We start from the raw sequence: 16,179 nt of genomic DNA, 5'->3' as shown, positions 1-16,179 counted from the left end.
CCAATGGCTATGCTGGTGTCCTGATAGATTCTCAAGGGGAACAGAAGGTCAGCTCCTCCTGGGCACGTCTTAAGGTCTTGGCAGAAAAGATCTGTTACCCCACTTGGCTCCTAGAAATGCTGGCAGAGTAACTGGCCACAGTGCTCAAGTGTGTGTCTCTAGACGAGGTGGGGGGTTGAGGGAGGATGGGGGACGGTGGAGAGGTCTCTGGCTCATTCATCGGAGAACTTCAAGGTCACGCTGTGCCAAGATCCCAGCATAATATACCAGAGAAATCAACTTCTATAATCACAGGTGGTTATAATGGGGGGTTGGGGTACAGGTGCTAGGATCCCCCAAAATAAATAAAGCTCCCCACTAGCCTAAATGCCACCATTAGCAATATATTTATTTGTGTCTGTTTTAGTTTCCTAAGGCTGCCATAATGAAGCACCACAAACTTGGTGACTTAAGACAACAGCCATTTATTCTCTCACTGTTCTGGAGGCCCTGAAGTCTGAAATCAAGGTGTCAGTAGGGCTGTGCTCCCTCCAAAAGCTCTAGAGAAGAACCCTTCCTGCCTCTTCAGCTCCTGGTGATTCCAGGTGTTCCTTGGCTTGTGGTAGCATCACTCCCATCTCTGCTTCCATCTACACATGGCCTTCTCATGTCTGTGTGTCCTTTTTGGTCTCTTACAAGGACACTCTCGTTGGACTTAGGACCCACCCTAATCCAGTATACGCTCCTCTGGATCTTTAACTAATTACACCTGGAAGCACCCTATTTCCAAATAAGGTCACATTCTGTGGTTCCAGGTGGACATGAATTTTTAGAGGACACTATTCAGTCTACCACAGTGTCTTAGGCTTGCTGTTCTTATGGCGAAACCTCTTTTATGATGCTGACAGATTCTCTTTTATGATACTAATAGGCATGTTACTTAGGCTTGCAAATATGTGGCACAGGTGCCTTTGTTTGCCATCTACCACCCATGCAGAAATCACTTATCCTCATCCACCACTTGTGCAGAAATTTCTCATTCTTATCCACCACCCTTGCCAGAAATGACAATTGATCATGCTTATTTTCCCCCACTGAGCCTGGATATAACTTCAGAATCCTTCTAAACACTGTACTCCAGGCAGCTACTACCTACTGATTGTAATTGACATTAAGTCTGCAGATACAATTACAGCTATGTAATTATTAAAATATTTAAATACTTCTCTACTGAATAGCAAAGAGTTTCCATCCTGGACCCCCAAAATGCCACCCTGGCCACATAGACCCCACTCCCAAGACCCTCTGGACCTTCTTACAATGGACCAGTTAAAGGGTATGTCTGAACAAGGTTAATGCCTCCAGGACCCTGTTCCCTTGTACGGTAACAGCTCTTGTGATTGGTCAGCACTTGGCTGTGAGTACTGTTCAACGTTTTGAATATCAACCCCTGTCTAGACTCAGGTAGTTGAAAACCTTCTAAAACTGGTAGAGGAAGTTTGAAACAGCTAAGATAGGGGGTTATTTTGACAGTGGGAAGGAAGCACAGTAGAAATGCTCAGAATGAAGTAGGGATGCCAAGAAATGAGACGGTGACCCTGAACGGGTCAGCACTGGGCACCCAAGGTCAACCACCTGGGTTTGGGGCTTTCCAGAGACTGTGGCAATTTTGTCCTTCTCCTTTCATCCCTGATCTGGGGGTGGTGAGGGTCGAGGGTGATCCTCATGTACAAAGCACCTAGCATCATGACTCAAGCCAAATTCCTTTGCTGTGCTGATAACAGCATTGATAGCTACAAAATTGGAAAATGTTTTTCTGGAAAGTTTAGTGCCAGGCTTAGTCCAGTCACTCATATAATTCTGCAAAAACCCATCTGATTTTTAAGAAAATGTCTATGTATTTGGGAACTTAAGAAAACCAGAAAAAGAACTTACTTTGCTGCTCAACTTAATATGGGTGAGAGGAGAAAGTAAGGAGATTTTGTTAAAGTAAAGAATGATAGGAGAAAGGGGATTGAATGTGGAGCTTTGGTGAAAATGTGAGTTTTTCTTAAGCCTGAAAATTCCCTATGAATCTCCGTGGGAAAATAATCTCTACATTTCTGCATGATGGGGTGATGGTACCTGAAGGTGAGAGCAGAGAGTCACCCAGCTCTGCACTGGGAAGGGAAGCCAAGGGCACCTCCAGGGGGATGGCCGGTGGGCTTGCCTGGTACTAACAACCCTGCCCGTGGTGCCAGGTCCACGCCGACTGTCTGTCCCCTCTCCTCTGGAGCCCCTGCTGAGCCTGACTGCCTACACGGAGGGCTCCTCTTCCTCCGTCCTCTTAGCAAAGTTGTGTCTGAGGGGCTCTGGGATCCTGCTGACTGGGTTTCATCCCAGCATCTCTCCCTGTGAGAGGCACCATTATTTGAGTCACTTAACTACGAGGCACCATGGATCCAAAGACACAGTCCCATTTCAGATTTGTTGAAATTAGAAAATCTGGTATTCTTTGTACCACTAACACCTGATTAAGAGAGGCCTTTCTTAGCCAGAGATTCTCTGCAGTGCAGAGCCTGAAGGCAGTGTGTTTCTGTTTGCATGGCAAACGGCTTTGGAACACTTAAAATCCAAATGCCTTTAGGCGGAGGGTCACACCCTGCTGGTTCTGAAGCCCCACATCTTTGCTGCTTCCCACATGAACCCTCCTGCCCTGGCCCTGCACACTTGCGTGTGCTTAAGCTACAGTTTAAAGCAAGACTTAACTGCACAGGGAAAACTGTCTAAGTGAAGAATAAGACTTGATGGAGAAAGTAAATAAACACAAACTCCAAAAGCCAGCTCGATGCTTTGCTGTCACCTGCTCGTCACCATGAGAGGTTGCTGGGGGGCCCTTAAGAGTCTTGCCTGTTCCACATCCACAGAATAGCAAAGATTTCAGCTATGCAGAGTTTGCCCCCTTGTTTGAGATTCATCCTTGACTCCTCCTCCCCTTCCTCCCCTGCAGAGGAAAAACTGATGTTGAGGAAGACCGAGATTCACGTGAGAAGATCAGATAGAGAGCTAGAGTGAGGCCGGGGAGAGCAGCAGACAGAACACGGCAGGTAGGAAGGACTGGGGGCCTCGGAAAGAGACCCTCCCACCCTGAAGCTAGTGCGAAGGACAGGAGAGAAGGCCCTGGCATCCGAGTGTCCAGCCTGCGTCCCTGTTGGTTGGTGAGAGCTCAGACCACCTGGCCAGTCTGTGAAACCCTCTCCCACTCTGGGCCATTCTAAATGTTCTGAATTACCGTGTAAGGAAAGACATCCTTCACCTCCCACTAATGTACCAGGACTTTATTTCACATATATTCTAAAACATAAAGGAAGCCTCCTATACTATCTCCCATTGACTCTCTTGAATATTAACTTGCTATGGATGTTACAATCAAAACAATGTTTTAAAGTAATGTGAAAAGGGTATTCTCTAAAATATTATGAAATGAATTTTTAAATAAAAAAACAAAACTTTATCCTACAATATTAAGAATATACTTGTAAGCTATTATCTTGGCCTTAAGAGCTGAATCATGTCATCTTCTTTAAAAAATTACAAATTAAAGGAGTCTTGGGTAAGTTTTTAAACTATCCATAAAGATTGGATAACTGATCAAATTACATATCATAATGGCTCAATGGCCTAATTTTTTATAATTGAGTAGTGGTTATAGATGAAATTAATTTAGAGGATATTGTATTTCGACTGTCTAGGAATAGTACTGTGCCATTTGGAAATTTTCCATATAACTGCAAGTTTTGAATTAGGGAAGTTTCAAGGATTACTGGCAACTTCAGGAGGGTAAGAAAAATCACCTTAAATGCATCTGTTTATGCCAGTGCTATCAAATTTCTTTAGAGGGTAATGTGTTTCAGAAAATGTTCCAAGATTGTCAGAACTATAATGCGTCAGTTGATGACTCAACAACCAAGCCCTGAATGTTGTGTAATTGTTGAGAGCCAGCTGAGGGTCTGATGCTGAGCCAGAAGTGTAGTGGAGCGTTGGAAGCCATGTATACAGGGAAGGGAGGTACACACGGCCCTGTCTCAGGGAGCTTTAAATCCAGCTGGGAGATGCGAGAGAGACAACTACAAAGAAGCAACGCTCAGCGCAGTACGATACACAGGACTGTTGAAGGGAACTGTGTTGATTGTGGTGTTTGACTTTTTGCATGTTTTGAACCACAAGACTCAGTGTTTCCTAGCCAGGCTTGAGATAGGAAAGCCAGGGCAGCCCTACAAAGCAGAAGATAAGTCCACAGGCTGGCCCAGAAAGCCAGGAGTGAGGGGATGGGGTTGGGCCCTCACAGCGGAAACGGGAGGAAGGAATCAATTAGAGCAACACTGCAGCCTTGAAAGAAGGATTGACAGGACTTGATGATGGTTTGACTAGAGGGAGTAAAAAGAAAAGGAATCAAAGTTGGCCCCAAGGGAAGGGTGAGATGGGACTTCACAGGATGGGAGCTGGAATGGGACCAGAGCCCTTCCAGAAAGGTCTTGAAAAGGTCTGGCTTCTGAGGTCATTCCAAAATAAATGCTTGGTGTTTCACAAAAATGAAGTTTGATTTAGAAATAAAAAAGCTTTGTGATAATGACCTTCACTTCCTTATCATTCACATCTATAATATCACCCCGTATTCATCTTCTTGACTCCCCAAAACTAACAGCTGTTGTATAATACTGCTGGGTGGCTTTGAAATATCTTAGCATTATTATTTTTTCCTTATGAATTAGTCCTGTTGAGCTTTCATATTCCTGGCATGCAGATTGAGATAGGGAACTTTTCCTTTTAACCAAGTTGGCAATAACTCGAGTTTCCCTTTCCAGAGCCTCTCCTGATTTCTCTGGCTCTTCTGCAGAATTGCACTCTCCACGTGGGAAAAGCAATCCTCTTTGGACAAGTGTCCTTGATAACCCTCCTGTAGCTCACTGGGACAGGGGGGAGAGAAAATAAAGATACCAAAAGGAGACTCCCTCCCAGAAGCCTGGCAGGGAAAGGAAGGAGGGAAATGGATCAGGGGTCTGAAAGGAGACTGTGGTTTACTTTAGGGTGTAGTTGACTGGAACACATTTGTCAGCTGTGGGAAAAGAAGCCAGTCCAGAAAAGATTGATGACTTGGAAAATAAAAAGGAAGGTTGTAGGGGGAGTGGGTGGGAGAAAGGAAGGAAAGAGGGTGGGAGTGTTGAGGGAAGGAATGCCACAGGATACTGGGAGGGGTGGGATCAAGACAGAATAGCATGGTCCTTTGAGTCCAGAGTGATGACACAAGGGACGGGGTGGAGGGCTGGCCATAAGGGGGTTCACCTCCAATGCCCACAGCCTTTTCAGTGAAGGAAGGGAGTCTGTGGGCACAAGAGTAAGGAAGGTTTGATCCAACACTGAAGGGAAATGGGGACATCAACCAAGAGACAATTAACAGACTGGACGATAACATCACCGGTGGCTGAGATTACAGGACAGCCACTTATACCAAATCCAACACCACCATGTGCAAAATATGAAACTGCTGTGTTTTGTTTTGCTTTGTTTTGTTTAGGTTTTTAAATAAGAGAAACATGACTTAAGACCATGCAGTATAAACTACTTCACGATGGATTTTTTTTTATCTAAACTTAATGCCCCTACGTTTCTAAGGTTTGTCTTATCTATACAGTTCTAAATACTGTTAGCAGGTAAATCTGCACCAGAGTGTTGAGTTAAAGCAAACACCATTCCAAATGCAGGAGAAGTTAATAAGAATCACATAAATAGTTCCAATTTGGTAGCAGCTGATCGAATTGCTATTCTGAATTCACTGCTGCCTTGCTTTATACAACAGGAATTTTTGAACAGTTGAACATAAATTATATTTCCTGCCTTGTTTCTTCATTAACATTCCACCTTCAAACACACATACACAAACACTCATTTTTCTCAGAGCAGTGCTTCTCAATGGAGATTATGTTGCCCCCCCCCCGGTGGGGGGCGCCTTTGGGCAACGTCTGGAGACATTTTAATGATCACAAGTGGTGAGGAGCTACTGGCACCTCTAATAAGTCGAGGCCAGAGATGCTGTTAAACATCTTACAGTGTACAGGACAGTATACTGCAACAAAGAATTGTTCAGCCCCAAATGTCAATAGTGCTGAGGTTGAGAACCCCTGACTTAGAAAACAAAAATTAAACTTAATTATACAAAAAGTGATTTGCAAATACCTATAAAGCCCAAAGTGCCCATTTTCTGATTTTTAAAAATAGCATTTCATCCTAGCATTAAATAGAACTGCTATTTAAAAAGTTAGGGTGTCTTGAAAAGACAGATCTTACATGTTAAAGTTTAATTTAAATAAAAGAAATTCTTATTTTACAAAACTTACTAACATCAACTGGCTACCTTAAAAAAGTAGGGTAAAAAGTTTAGGAAATTTTTGGATTTTTTTTTTTTTTTTTGGCTTTGTGGGATGGTATCCATTTTTCCTTATTTAAAAAAAAAAGTTGATAATTACCTTCTGAGACAGTAGTCCCAATCAGCAAACCCTCCATTCCCCCAGAGTTTGTAGTTGCCTCTGTCCTACAGACTCAGCACCAAGACTCTCCAATTCATTTCCTCTCTGACACTAGACAGGAATGTGTTTCCGGAGACGGGGAAACAGACCCTTCCACTGACATCTACCAGAAATGCCCTTTATGTAGTAACTGCGTGTTTTGTTGGCCATCGTTAACCGTGGTGACCAGCACAGGCACATCCACAAGGAACTAAAAATCAAAACAGAAGCTCAGAAGCATCTCTTAAGGTCCTTCCACAATAAAATACTTGATAAACTATTAAAGTGTAGCGGGGATATTTTTGCAAAGCCACTGGAGTCAGATAATATAGAAACTTTGTCCTGTGCAGCTGAGTAAACAAACACTGAATGCAATTATGGAAGGGGATATAAGGAATCTGAAAAATACTTGGATTTGTTTTTATTTTTAGATGTGTTTCACACCCTGATTTAGTTGCCCTGGGTGTTGGGCTGTTTGGGAATTCATTAGTCATAGGAGTGGTTAAGAGAGACACAAAGTCAGGCAAAATTTAACTAAATACTAAATACTGCATTTATGTCATCTTGTGAAGCATTTTACCAGCATAAATAGTATTTTCTGACAGTTGGTATGGTTTCTATTGCCTTAACTTGAAGGTTTTTATTAGCTCCTGATTTTTTTAAAGCATTTAAGGTTTAATGTAGTTTGTTTTTCACCTCCTTGCCTTTGGGTTCCCAGAAATATAGATGATTTAATTATAAATATGGACTATGCCATAAAATTCCTATAAGGCCTCAGAAACTTAATGTCTTCCTTGAAAAAAAATAGCGTGTCTTGAAAAGACATTCTTACAAGTTAAAATTTATGTTAAATAAAAGAAAGTCTTTTGTCATAAAGCTGAATAAAATCAATTGGCCAACAAGATTTAATGAGATATTTGGGAAATGTAATCATGTTTATGAAAGACCTTTGTAAACTTCAAAGTATTATAAAAATGCACATGCTTGTTGTCAATTGTATGCCCAAACGAAGAGGGAAGAAACATTTATTGAGCTCATACAGAGGGAAAGAGACTTTTCATCCATCTCAGCTAAACTGCACCACTGCCTTCCTGCTGAGCTTTGGGTAACATCCTCATTTTACAATCAAAGCAAAAGTGAGGGGAATGTCATGCCCAAGGTCACACAGCACAGCCGGTAAGTTGCAATGTCAGGATTCAGTCCCAGACCAGTTGAACCACAAGGTTGCCCTGTCCTGTCCACCACACTGCCCTCCGCAGGCTGTGGGAGGAGCTGACAGTCACGTGGGGAGTAAAACAAGTCAGGTAAAAAAAATCTGAGAGCCATACTACACCCAAGTCTACCAGTTGTTCAGAGAAGAAAACAATTCCATTCCACGGGTTTATCATCTAACAACTTACTTCTATTAACAGTTCTATGTTTAACCTTTTGAGGAACTGCCAGATTGCTTTCCAAAGTGGCTGCATTATTTTACATTCCCACCAGCAGTGTGTGTTTCCATTTTCTCCACATCCTTGCCAACACTTGTTATCATTTGCCTTTTTGATTGCAGCCCTCCTTGTGGGTGTGAAATAGTATCTCAGTGTGGTTTTGCTTTGCATTTCCTTGACGGATAATGATGTTGATCATTCATACAAGCATTATTCATACTAGTCAAAAAGTGGAAACAACCCAAATACCCATCAAGTAAAATGTGACATAGCCACACAATGGAATATTATTTGGCAATAAAAAGAGAACGAAGTACTGATACATGGTACAACATAGCTGATTCTTTAAAGCATTAAGAATGAAAGCTAAGTGAAAGAAGTCAGTTCAGTTACAAAGAATCACAAGGTGTATGAGTCCATTTACTTAAAATGTCCAGAATAGGCAGAGCTATAGAGACAGAATATACTTGTGGTTGCCTAGGGCTGTCGGGAAGGGGAGGTGAAAAGGGAAATAATGGCTAACGGGTATGAGAGTTTTGTCAGGGTGACGAAATGTTCTAAAATTGATTGTAGTGTTATTTTTCTGGATTTTGTGAGTTTATAGCATTTGTCAGCTTTTTAAAATTTATACTTTGTTGTGATTTGTTCTCATTCTAAATAAATAGTCTCTTCTGTAAAAATAAATAAATAAATAAATTTTGTCTACAAAATCAGAAAAAAAAAAAAAAAACAGTTAACCTGCTCCCTTCTAAATATATTAATTCACAGATGGTAGGTACTGAGCAGTCAAAGGGAAATCAAACAAGATCCCTACTCTCAGGAATCTCACCATCCAGTAAGACAAATGATGCATAAACAACGAATTTCAATAGAGGGGATAAGCATTCCCACAAGGAAATCACAGGGAAAGGTGGTGGCACCTAAGGAAGTATGGGTGGGCATGTGGCAGGTCTCACTCAGTGTCCAGTACAGCAGGGGCACCTTCCAGGGAGGTAAAGCCCCTGCACGAAGTGGGCAGTGCACCCTCGCCTTGCTGAGAGACCAAGTCCCTTGAGAGTCTGAGAGGAAGTCAGAGACAGGAGGAGTTCGGTGGTCTTTTGATGACGATGGCCCATGCTAAGGTGATCCTTTAACCTTTGACTGTAGCCATTGTTTTTATAGCACTTCCATGTTTTGTGGTTCTTTCATTCAGATTTTAAATTATCTTTCAGTCATTATTTCTCACCAATCTATCTAAAGTAATTATACTTGATGGATCATGGTTATGGCTTTAAAAGGTTTCTTAATTGTTTAATCACCTTTCTGATTTTCCTTGACCAATGAGGAAGATGTTAGAAAAAGTGTACGAGTTTTGAAGTGAAACAGTTGTAGATTCAAATCGCAGCTTTGTGACTTAAGAGATGAGGGACTAGCGGAAGTTTCTCCCCTTTGTCGAGCCACACACATCCATAATCTAGAATTGCTGGGTCTGTTATCTCTCTTAATCTTTACCACAAACCGTCCTTCATAGGATTGTGGTTAAGATTAGACGAGATAACAGACGGCTTCATACAAAGGAATGTCTCAGTGAATTAAAATTTGGGGGGGAAGTACAAAAAATTTTAAAGAAAAACCCACCATTTTCTCAGACTGAAACTTGATGCCGGTGAGTTCATAATTGAGTAGGTCAAACCAAGGTCTCCTGTGCAATAAACAACAACCTGCTACATATTCTTTAAGGTCTGTGATATTATAAAACGGCAGGTTCTTATGAGAGGTTGAGGTAAGCAAAAAAAATGGCCGTCCTTTCTCCATTAGAGTTCTGAGCCAATACAAATATAGAGAAAAAGTGTTTAAAAATGTAAAAAGAGAGGGGGATCACCTTTAAATTAATAGAGCCTTGAGGGACATACCAGTCAATTGCAATGTATGGAATAAATTGTGATATTAATTCAAAGTAATTTTTTGAGACTCTAAGGAGCATTTGAAACTTACTGATATTTGACATTATTAAGGAATTGCTGTGATAATAGTATTGTAATTATGCCTTTTTATATCCTTCTCTTTTAGAGATACGTATTGAAACATTTACAGTAAAATGATGTCTGAGTTCAAAATACTGGTCGAGAGTCAAATGGTTGAAAGTGTAGATAAAACCAGATTGGCCATAAGTTAATGGTAATTGAAGCTGGGTAGGTGATGGGTTCATGGTATATTATTCTTCTAAGATTACATATATTTGAAATTTTCCCTAAAAGATGTTTTTAATAAGGAAAAAAATATCACCTATCTACTGATAAAGATGAATTTGGAGAGCATGGCTTAAATGTGCCACTCATGGGCTTCCTGCTGAGCCCCTGAATTAGACAGAGGTAAGCCCTGCACAATCACAGGTTTCTTGGTGCACCCAGCCTGTTAGAATACCTCACAGTGGTACTAAGTCTGGGGTTTTGAGTTCAGTTCCTATGCAGTCTCTGCTTTGTCTTTGCCCCAGTAGCCCCTCAAAGCTCAATCAGCCATCTTGCAAATGTGAGCTGGTAGATACCAGGGAGATGAAGCCAGGACAGCAGTCCAGTACAAATCCATCCTCATCCTTATCCTTGGAAAAGAATTCATATCACATGATACGGGGAGGGTAGGCAGAGAGGCTCCACAGTGTCATTTTTGTGCATTCAGGTGCTAAATGGAAAGTATTAATCAGAGGGAACTCTATTGCATAAGAGGAAAAATAGGAGTACTTAATTTGTAGAAATAAAAGAGTAAAATCTGCATTTTAGAGAAATGTGTACCAGCCAGAGAGGCCTCATGGGAAGAAAGAATAAAACATAGAAAGGAAGCCAGCAGAGCTGTGGAATATTTTATCTTTTACCACAAAAGAAATGACCCAAGAATACAGGGGAAGAATACAAAAGAAATGACCCAAGAATACAGGGAAGCAGAGGGTCACACTGAGACTGTATTGTATATTCATAATCTGTGGTTGCCCTGGCAATGGGTCCTTCATCTCATGGTGATGGCATTACAGTAAGACACACCACAGTAATTAGTATCAGAGCTACAGGGGGTCAAGTTAGCTCCATTTTGGGAGAAGGCCTGAGAAGAAGCTGGATAGGATTTCAGCAACTAACAAATAAAATGAGGTCTTGAAGGAAAGAACTTTGAGAGATTTACCCAATAACAGATTTGAACCTGATACCCTAGAGTACTTCTAGGTATGGTGCGTTTCCTACTGACTTTGAGGTTGGTGCAGATAATAAACCATCTAGTGACATGTCCATATTGTCCCACCTTTCAACCTGATGGCGTTTCTCTCTGAAATAATCTGAACCAGGAGAAAGAGGAAGCCCATTCTCCAAACTACTGTGTATTAGTCTGACATAGAAACAATTGCAGTCGCCTGATAATTTGATTAACCTCTCTACCCCAGGAGATTAGGCCAGGCAAGAGGACAGGGTGCCAACAACGTGACCATAAATAGGGTATAACCTGGTCTCCATGGAGACCATAGCAACACAACTCAACTTTCCACTCTGAGATGGGCGCTCTTGACTAGAACAGTGACCAGCACAGAAAAATGTACTCATTATCTGGGAGTGAGCACCCTTTATTGCTGTTTTTATTTGGCTGTTTCCCTTCCTCAATTTCAGGTATATGAAACAGTTGGACACAGTGGTACCACCTTGCTAGCAGAAGTGTTTCTGCCTATTCCTGAAACTACTGTCATCACTGGAAGAGCTCCCACTGAAGAAGTGGAGTTTAGCAGTAACCAGCATGTGACACTGGACCACGAGGGAGTTGGCAGCGGTATGGAAAGCCTCATTGGCTCACAGATTCCTGGTCAAATTTGAACATATCTTTTTCTTTCACTTATCAGACAGCAGACAATTATAAAATTGCTATCAGAAACTTAAATTAAAGCAATAATCATATACAATTTTTGGCAAAGTCATTTTTATATACTATGGGTGGCCAGAAAATTCATATAACTATGCAAGTGTAAAGTAGTTTTACCGTGTGAATTAAGGGCCTTTAGATTGCCTTTGACACCTTAATTCAACTTCTAGGAATCTTTCCTAAGAAAACAATTTGAAATGAAGACAAAACTTTGTGCATAAAAAAAATGTACCTCACAGTGTTATTTGTAAGGCTGAAAAGTTTGAAATAAATAATAGGGGGATTATTAAATAATATTCTCTCTTATCTTCTTCTACAATTCTGATTAAATATATGATGGACCATCTCACTCTGTCCACCATGTTTTTTAACCTCTCTTTAATATACTTGACATCTCTTTTTTTCACTTTTATATTCTGTGCAATTTCTTTAAGTCAGTCTTCCAAATCATGAATTCACTTTTTGGCTGTGTCCAGTCATTGAAACTCATCACTGCATTTTTCATTTCAATGATTGTATTCTTCACCTCTAGAAATTCTATTTAGTTTTTTTTTTTTTAAAGATCCTGTCATTTACCTGCTTAAATTTATTTATTTGTTTATTTATATATATATATATATTTTTTTTGGTTGTGTTGGGTCTTTGTTTCTGTGCGAGGGCTTTCTCTAGTTGCGGCAAGCGGGGGCCACTCTTCATCGCGGTGCACGGGCCTCTCACTATCGCGGCCTCTCTTGTTGCAGAGCACAGGCTCCAGACACGCAGGCTCAGTAGTTGTGGCTCACGGGCCTAGTTGCTCCGCAGCATGTGGGATCTTCCCAGACCAGGGCTCGAACCCGTGTCCCCTGCATTGGCAGGCAGATTCTCAACCACTGTGCCACCAGGGAAGCCCCCTCTATTTAGTTTTTTACAATCAGTGCTGACAACTTTTTGTCCTTTTCTGACACTGTCAATCATTTCTTTTATTCATTAATTCATTCATTTATTCTTTAAAACACATTAAAATATTTTTCAATATTCTGTATCTGATCATTCCAACACCTATCTGCTTATTAGTCTGATTCTGATTCTGTTTCCTCACGTGCCTGGTGATTTTTTATTATGAGAGCATATCTGGAACTTTATCTTCAAGAATTCTTTGAGTCTCAAAACTGATCACCAGTCTAAAAGTCTGGAGGCTTAAGCTTTTAGTTGCAGCTCTGCTACTGACAAGGTGTGTGATCCTAGTAATCATGTAACCTCTTTGAATATCATCTTCCTCATTCATAAAATGGATCTAATAATAACACCCTTAATGTCATATAGGGTTATTTTGAAGATCCAAGATGGAGTGTTCAGTATGAAGGAAAGATCTTTGAAAAACACAAAGATGCTGTTACAGGGTTAACAGTGGTAGAGTTTTTGTGTTAATAATATTAACTGGAACTCCCCAAAGCATGAAGTTGCTATATTTCATGCTTGAAAATCTTTACTTAATTTACTTGATTAAATGCCCTGCCCCGAGACTTTTTTTATCACTAATGTCCAATCAGTGAGGGCCAAATCAGTGAGGCTTTACCGTCGCTACAATAGCTGAGCAATAGCATCTGTGGAGTGGTCAGTGTTTGCCAGGCATGTCTGAGTCTTTGCAAGTTTTACCTCACTTAACATGCTGTTCCTCACTCCAGGCACACTCTGACCTTAGGGCCTTTGCCTTTGTTCCTTCTGCCAAAAAGGCTCTTTCTCAAGATACCTACATGCCTCACTTGTGCTTTCTTCAGGCCCTTATTCAAAAGTGACTTCTCATGGAGCCCTCCCTGGCCACCCCGTCTGAAAGTTCAACCCCTGCCTCCTCCAAACATACATTTGCTATACACCTTCCCTAATTTGTTTCTCTTTTGCATTTATCACTCTTTTACATACTGCCCATGTCTCTTACTTATCTTGCTTATAACCTGTGTCTCCTACTTGAATGTAAACTCCATGAGAACAGGGATTCCTATCAGTTTTGTTTCTTTACTGCTATCTTTGTGACCAGAATAGTGCCAGCATGAAGTAGGAGCTCAAAGAAGTATCTACTGAATGAATGAATAAATGAATGTCTTCACAGTAATCCATAAAAGGGGGTACTATTATGTTCCTTATTTTATACACAATGAAACCAAGGTTCAGAGAAGTTAAGTAATTTGTCCACACAGCTGTTAAGTGGCAGAACCAGAATATACATGCAGTTGGTCCCACTCCAGAGTGCATCGTTCATTATAATGCCTACACTCTGCTGTCAAGAGATAGAGCCAAGTGGCTGATGGTGAGCATCATTCCCTGAAGAAGTTCAGTGATGTTGATTTGAATTATGTGTTCCATCCCCACCACTCCCACCCACTCTGTTCCATTTGTCTACTTTCTGCTTTCTTACTAGTACTGGGCTCACTCCCTCTTTCTAAACAACATCCTATTTAATCTGCTGTTTCCCCAGGAGTACCCTTCTCATTTGAAGCTGATGGTAGTAATCAACTGATTCTAATGACCTCAGGGAAAGTGTCCAACAGTGTGGCATGGGCCATTGGAGAAAATGGGATTCCTTTAATTCCTCCATTGTCACAGCAGAATATTGGATTTAGAAGGTAATGTATGGCTAGAATAAGCTGATGGGCAATGTCAGAATTGGCATGAACAATATCCAGTGGGAAAAAAGCTTGCAATATCACATTCTTTCCTTTTATTGTTATGTGCCAGTATTTTCAGGGTCTTTTTTTTTTTATCAGTAAAGCACTTTACCTTATTTAATCTTCACCAATTAACTCTGTGAAGTATTCTTTTCCCAATTTCACAGATGGGGAGAGTGCATAGCACATACCTGTATATATCAATATTTGGCCCTAAGTAAAGGTTCATTGTGAATGATGATTGGTGTAGAACCTTCTGGTTATGTGAAAGTCCCTATTCTCAGTCCCCTTCCTTGATTGCTAGTGCTAGGTTTCTACTCAGAACAGCAGAAAGGGACTCTGGGCCTCACCAGTTCACTCCAGATGGACGGGCCCTCTCTCTTTGTGGTTGATGCCTGTCCAGGCAGCCTGGACTGTGTCTTGCTTCTGTCCTTCCCCAATAGATGTGTCTTGAGTGGATCATCTTACCACTGTTGTCTCAATTGCCTCCATAAAATAAAAGGACTTATCTTGATCACCAAGAAGACACTTCCCAAGTCAAAGACTGTCATTTTCAACGTGTGGAAAAACAGACTGGGGCTGGTTTTGTTCCCTTTACACCCTCTCCATTCAGTGCAAATGCTTGTATCCATGCGATAAAAACAACAAGGCCTTTCTCAGCCAGGACCCTGGCAGCATTTCCAGTGGAGGCTTGTTTATGCCTTTGAATATAAGCCTTTTGCATTGGTCTCATTGAGTTTTATGCTGGAGAAATTTCCTGGGGATGAAAGCTCCAGCTCCTCAGGAGAGGAGGTAAAACAGTGTGAGTGATGAGAGATGTGGCCCTGTTAATAAAGTCCCAACTCATAGAGGGAACCTACCTCAACATAATAAAGACCATATATGACAAACCCACAGCAAACATCATTCTTAATGGTGAAAAACTGAAAGCATTTCCTCTGAGATCAGGAACAAGATAAGGATGTCCACTCTCACCACTATTATTCAACACAGTTTTGGAAGTCCTAGCCATGGATATCAGAGAAGAAAAAGAAATAAAAGGAATACCAACTGGAAAAGAAGAAGTAAAACTGTCACTGTTTGCAGTTGACATGATACTATACATAGAGAATCCTAAAGATGCCACCAGAAAACTACTAGAGCTAATCAATGAATTTGGTGAAGTTGCAGGATACAAAATTAATGCACAGAAGTCTCTTGCATTCCTATAAACTATTGATGAAAAATCTGAAAGAGAAATTAAGGAAACACTCCCATTTACCATTGCAACAAAAAGAATAAAATACCTAGGAATAAACCTACCTAGGGAGACAAAAGACCTGTATGCAGAAAACTATAAGACACTGATGAAAGAAATTAAAGATGATACCAACAGATGGAGAGATATACCATGTTCTTGGATTGGAAGAACGAATATTGTGAAAATGACTATACTACCCAAAGTAATCTACAGATTCAATGCAATCCCTATCAAATTACCAATGGCATTTTTTACAGAACTAGAACAAAAAAATCTTAAAATTGGTATGGAGACACAAAAGACCCTGAATAGCCAAAGCAGTATTGAGGGGAAAAAAACGGAGCTGGAGGAATCAGACTCCCTGACTTCAGACTATACTACAAAGCTACAGTAATCAAGACAATATGATACTGGCACAAAAACAGAAACATAGATCAATGGAACAAGATACAAAGCCCAGAGATAAACCCACG

The 16,179-nt window shown here is 40.9% G+C and overlaps 1 protein-coding gene across 3 annotated transcripts in view; it reads left to right on the top strand.

Annotated features, from left to right (window-relative positions):
• CC2D2A (coiled-coil and C2 domain containing 2A) overlaps window positions 1-16,179 on the top strand; it is a 134,320-nt gene that overhangs the window by 74,449 nt on the left and 43,692 nt on the right. For all 3 annotated transcript variants that reach the window (XM_059923315.1, XM_059923314.1, XM_059923316.1), the window contains 2 exons: window positions 11,578-11,734; window positions 14,277-14,424. In XM_059923315.1, coding sequence (XP_059779298.1) covers window positions 11,578-11,734; window positions 14,277-14,424 — 305 coding nt within the window. The remainder of the gene's footprint in view (window positions 1-11,577; window positions 11,735-14,276; window positions 14,425-16,179) is intronic.

The sequence above is a fragment of the Balaenoptera ricei genome, chromosome 5 (assembly GCF_028023285.1).
Source record: "Balaenoptera ricei isolate mBalRic1 chromosome 5, mBalRic1.hap2, whole genome shotgun sequence".
Classification (NCBI taxonomy): Eukaryota; Metazoa; Chordata; class Mammalia; order Artiodactyla; family Balaenopteridae; genus Balaenoptera; species Balaenoptera ricei.
Note: the sequence above shows the minus strand (reverse complement) of the source record. Positions and strands in the feature narration are given on the sequence as shown.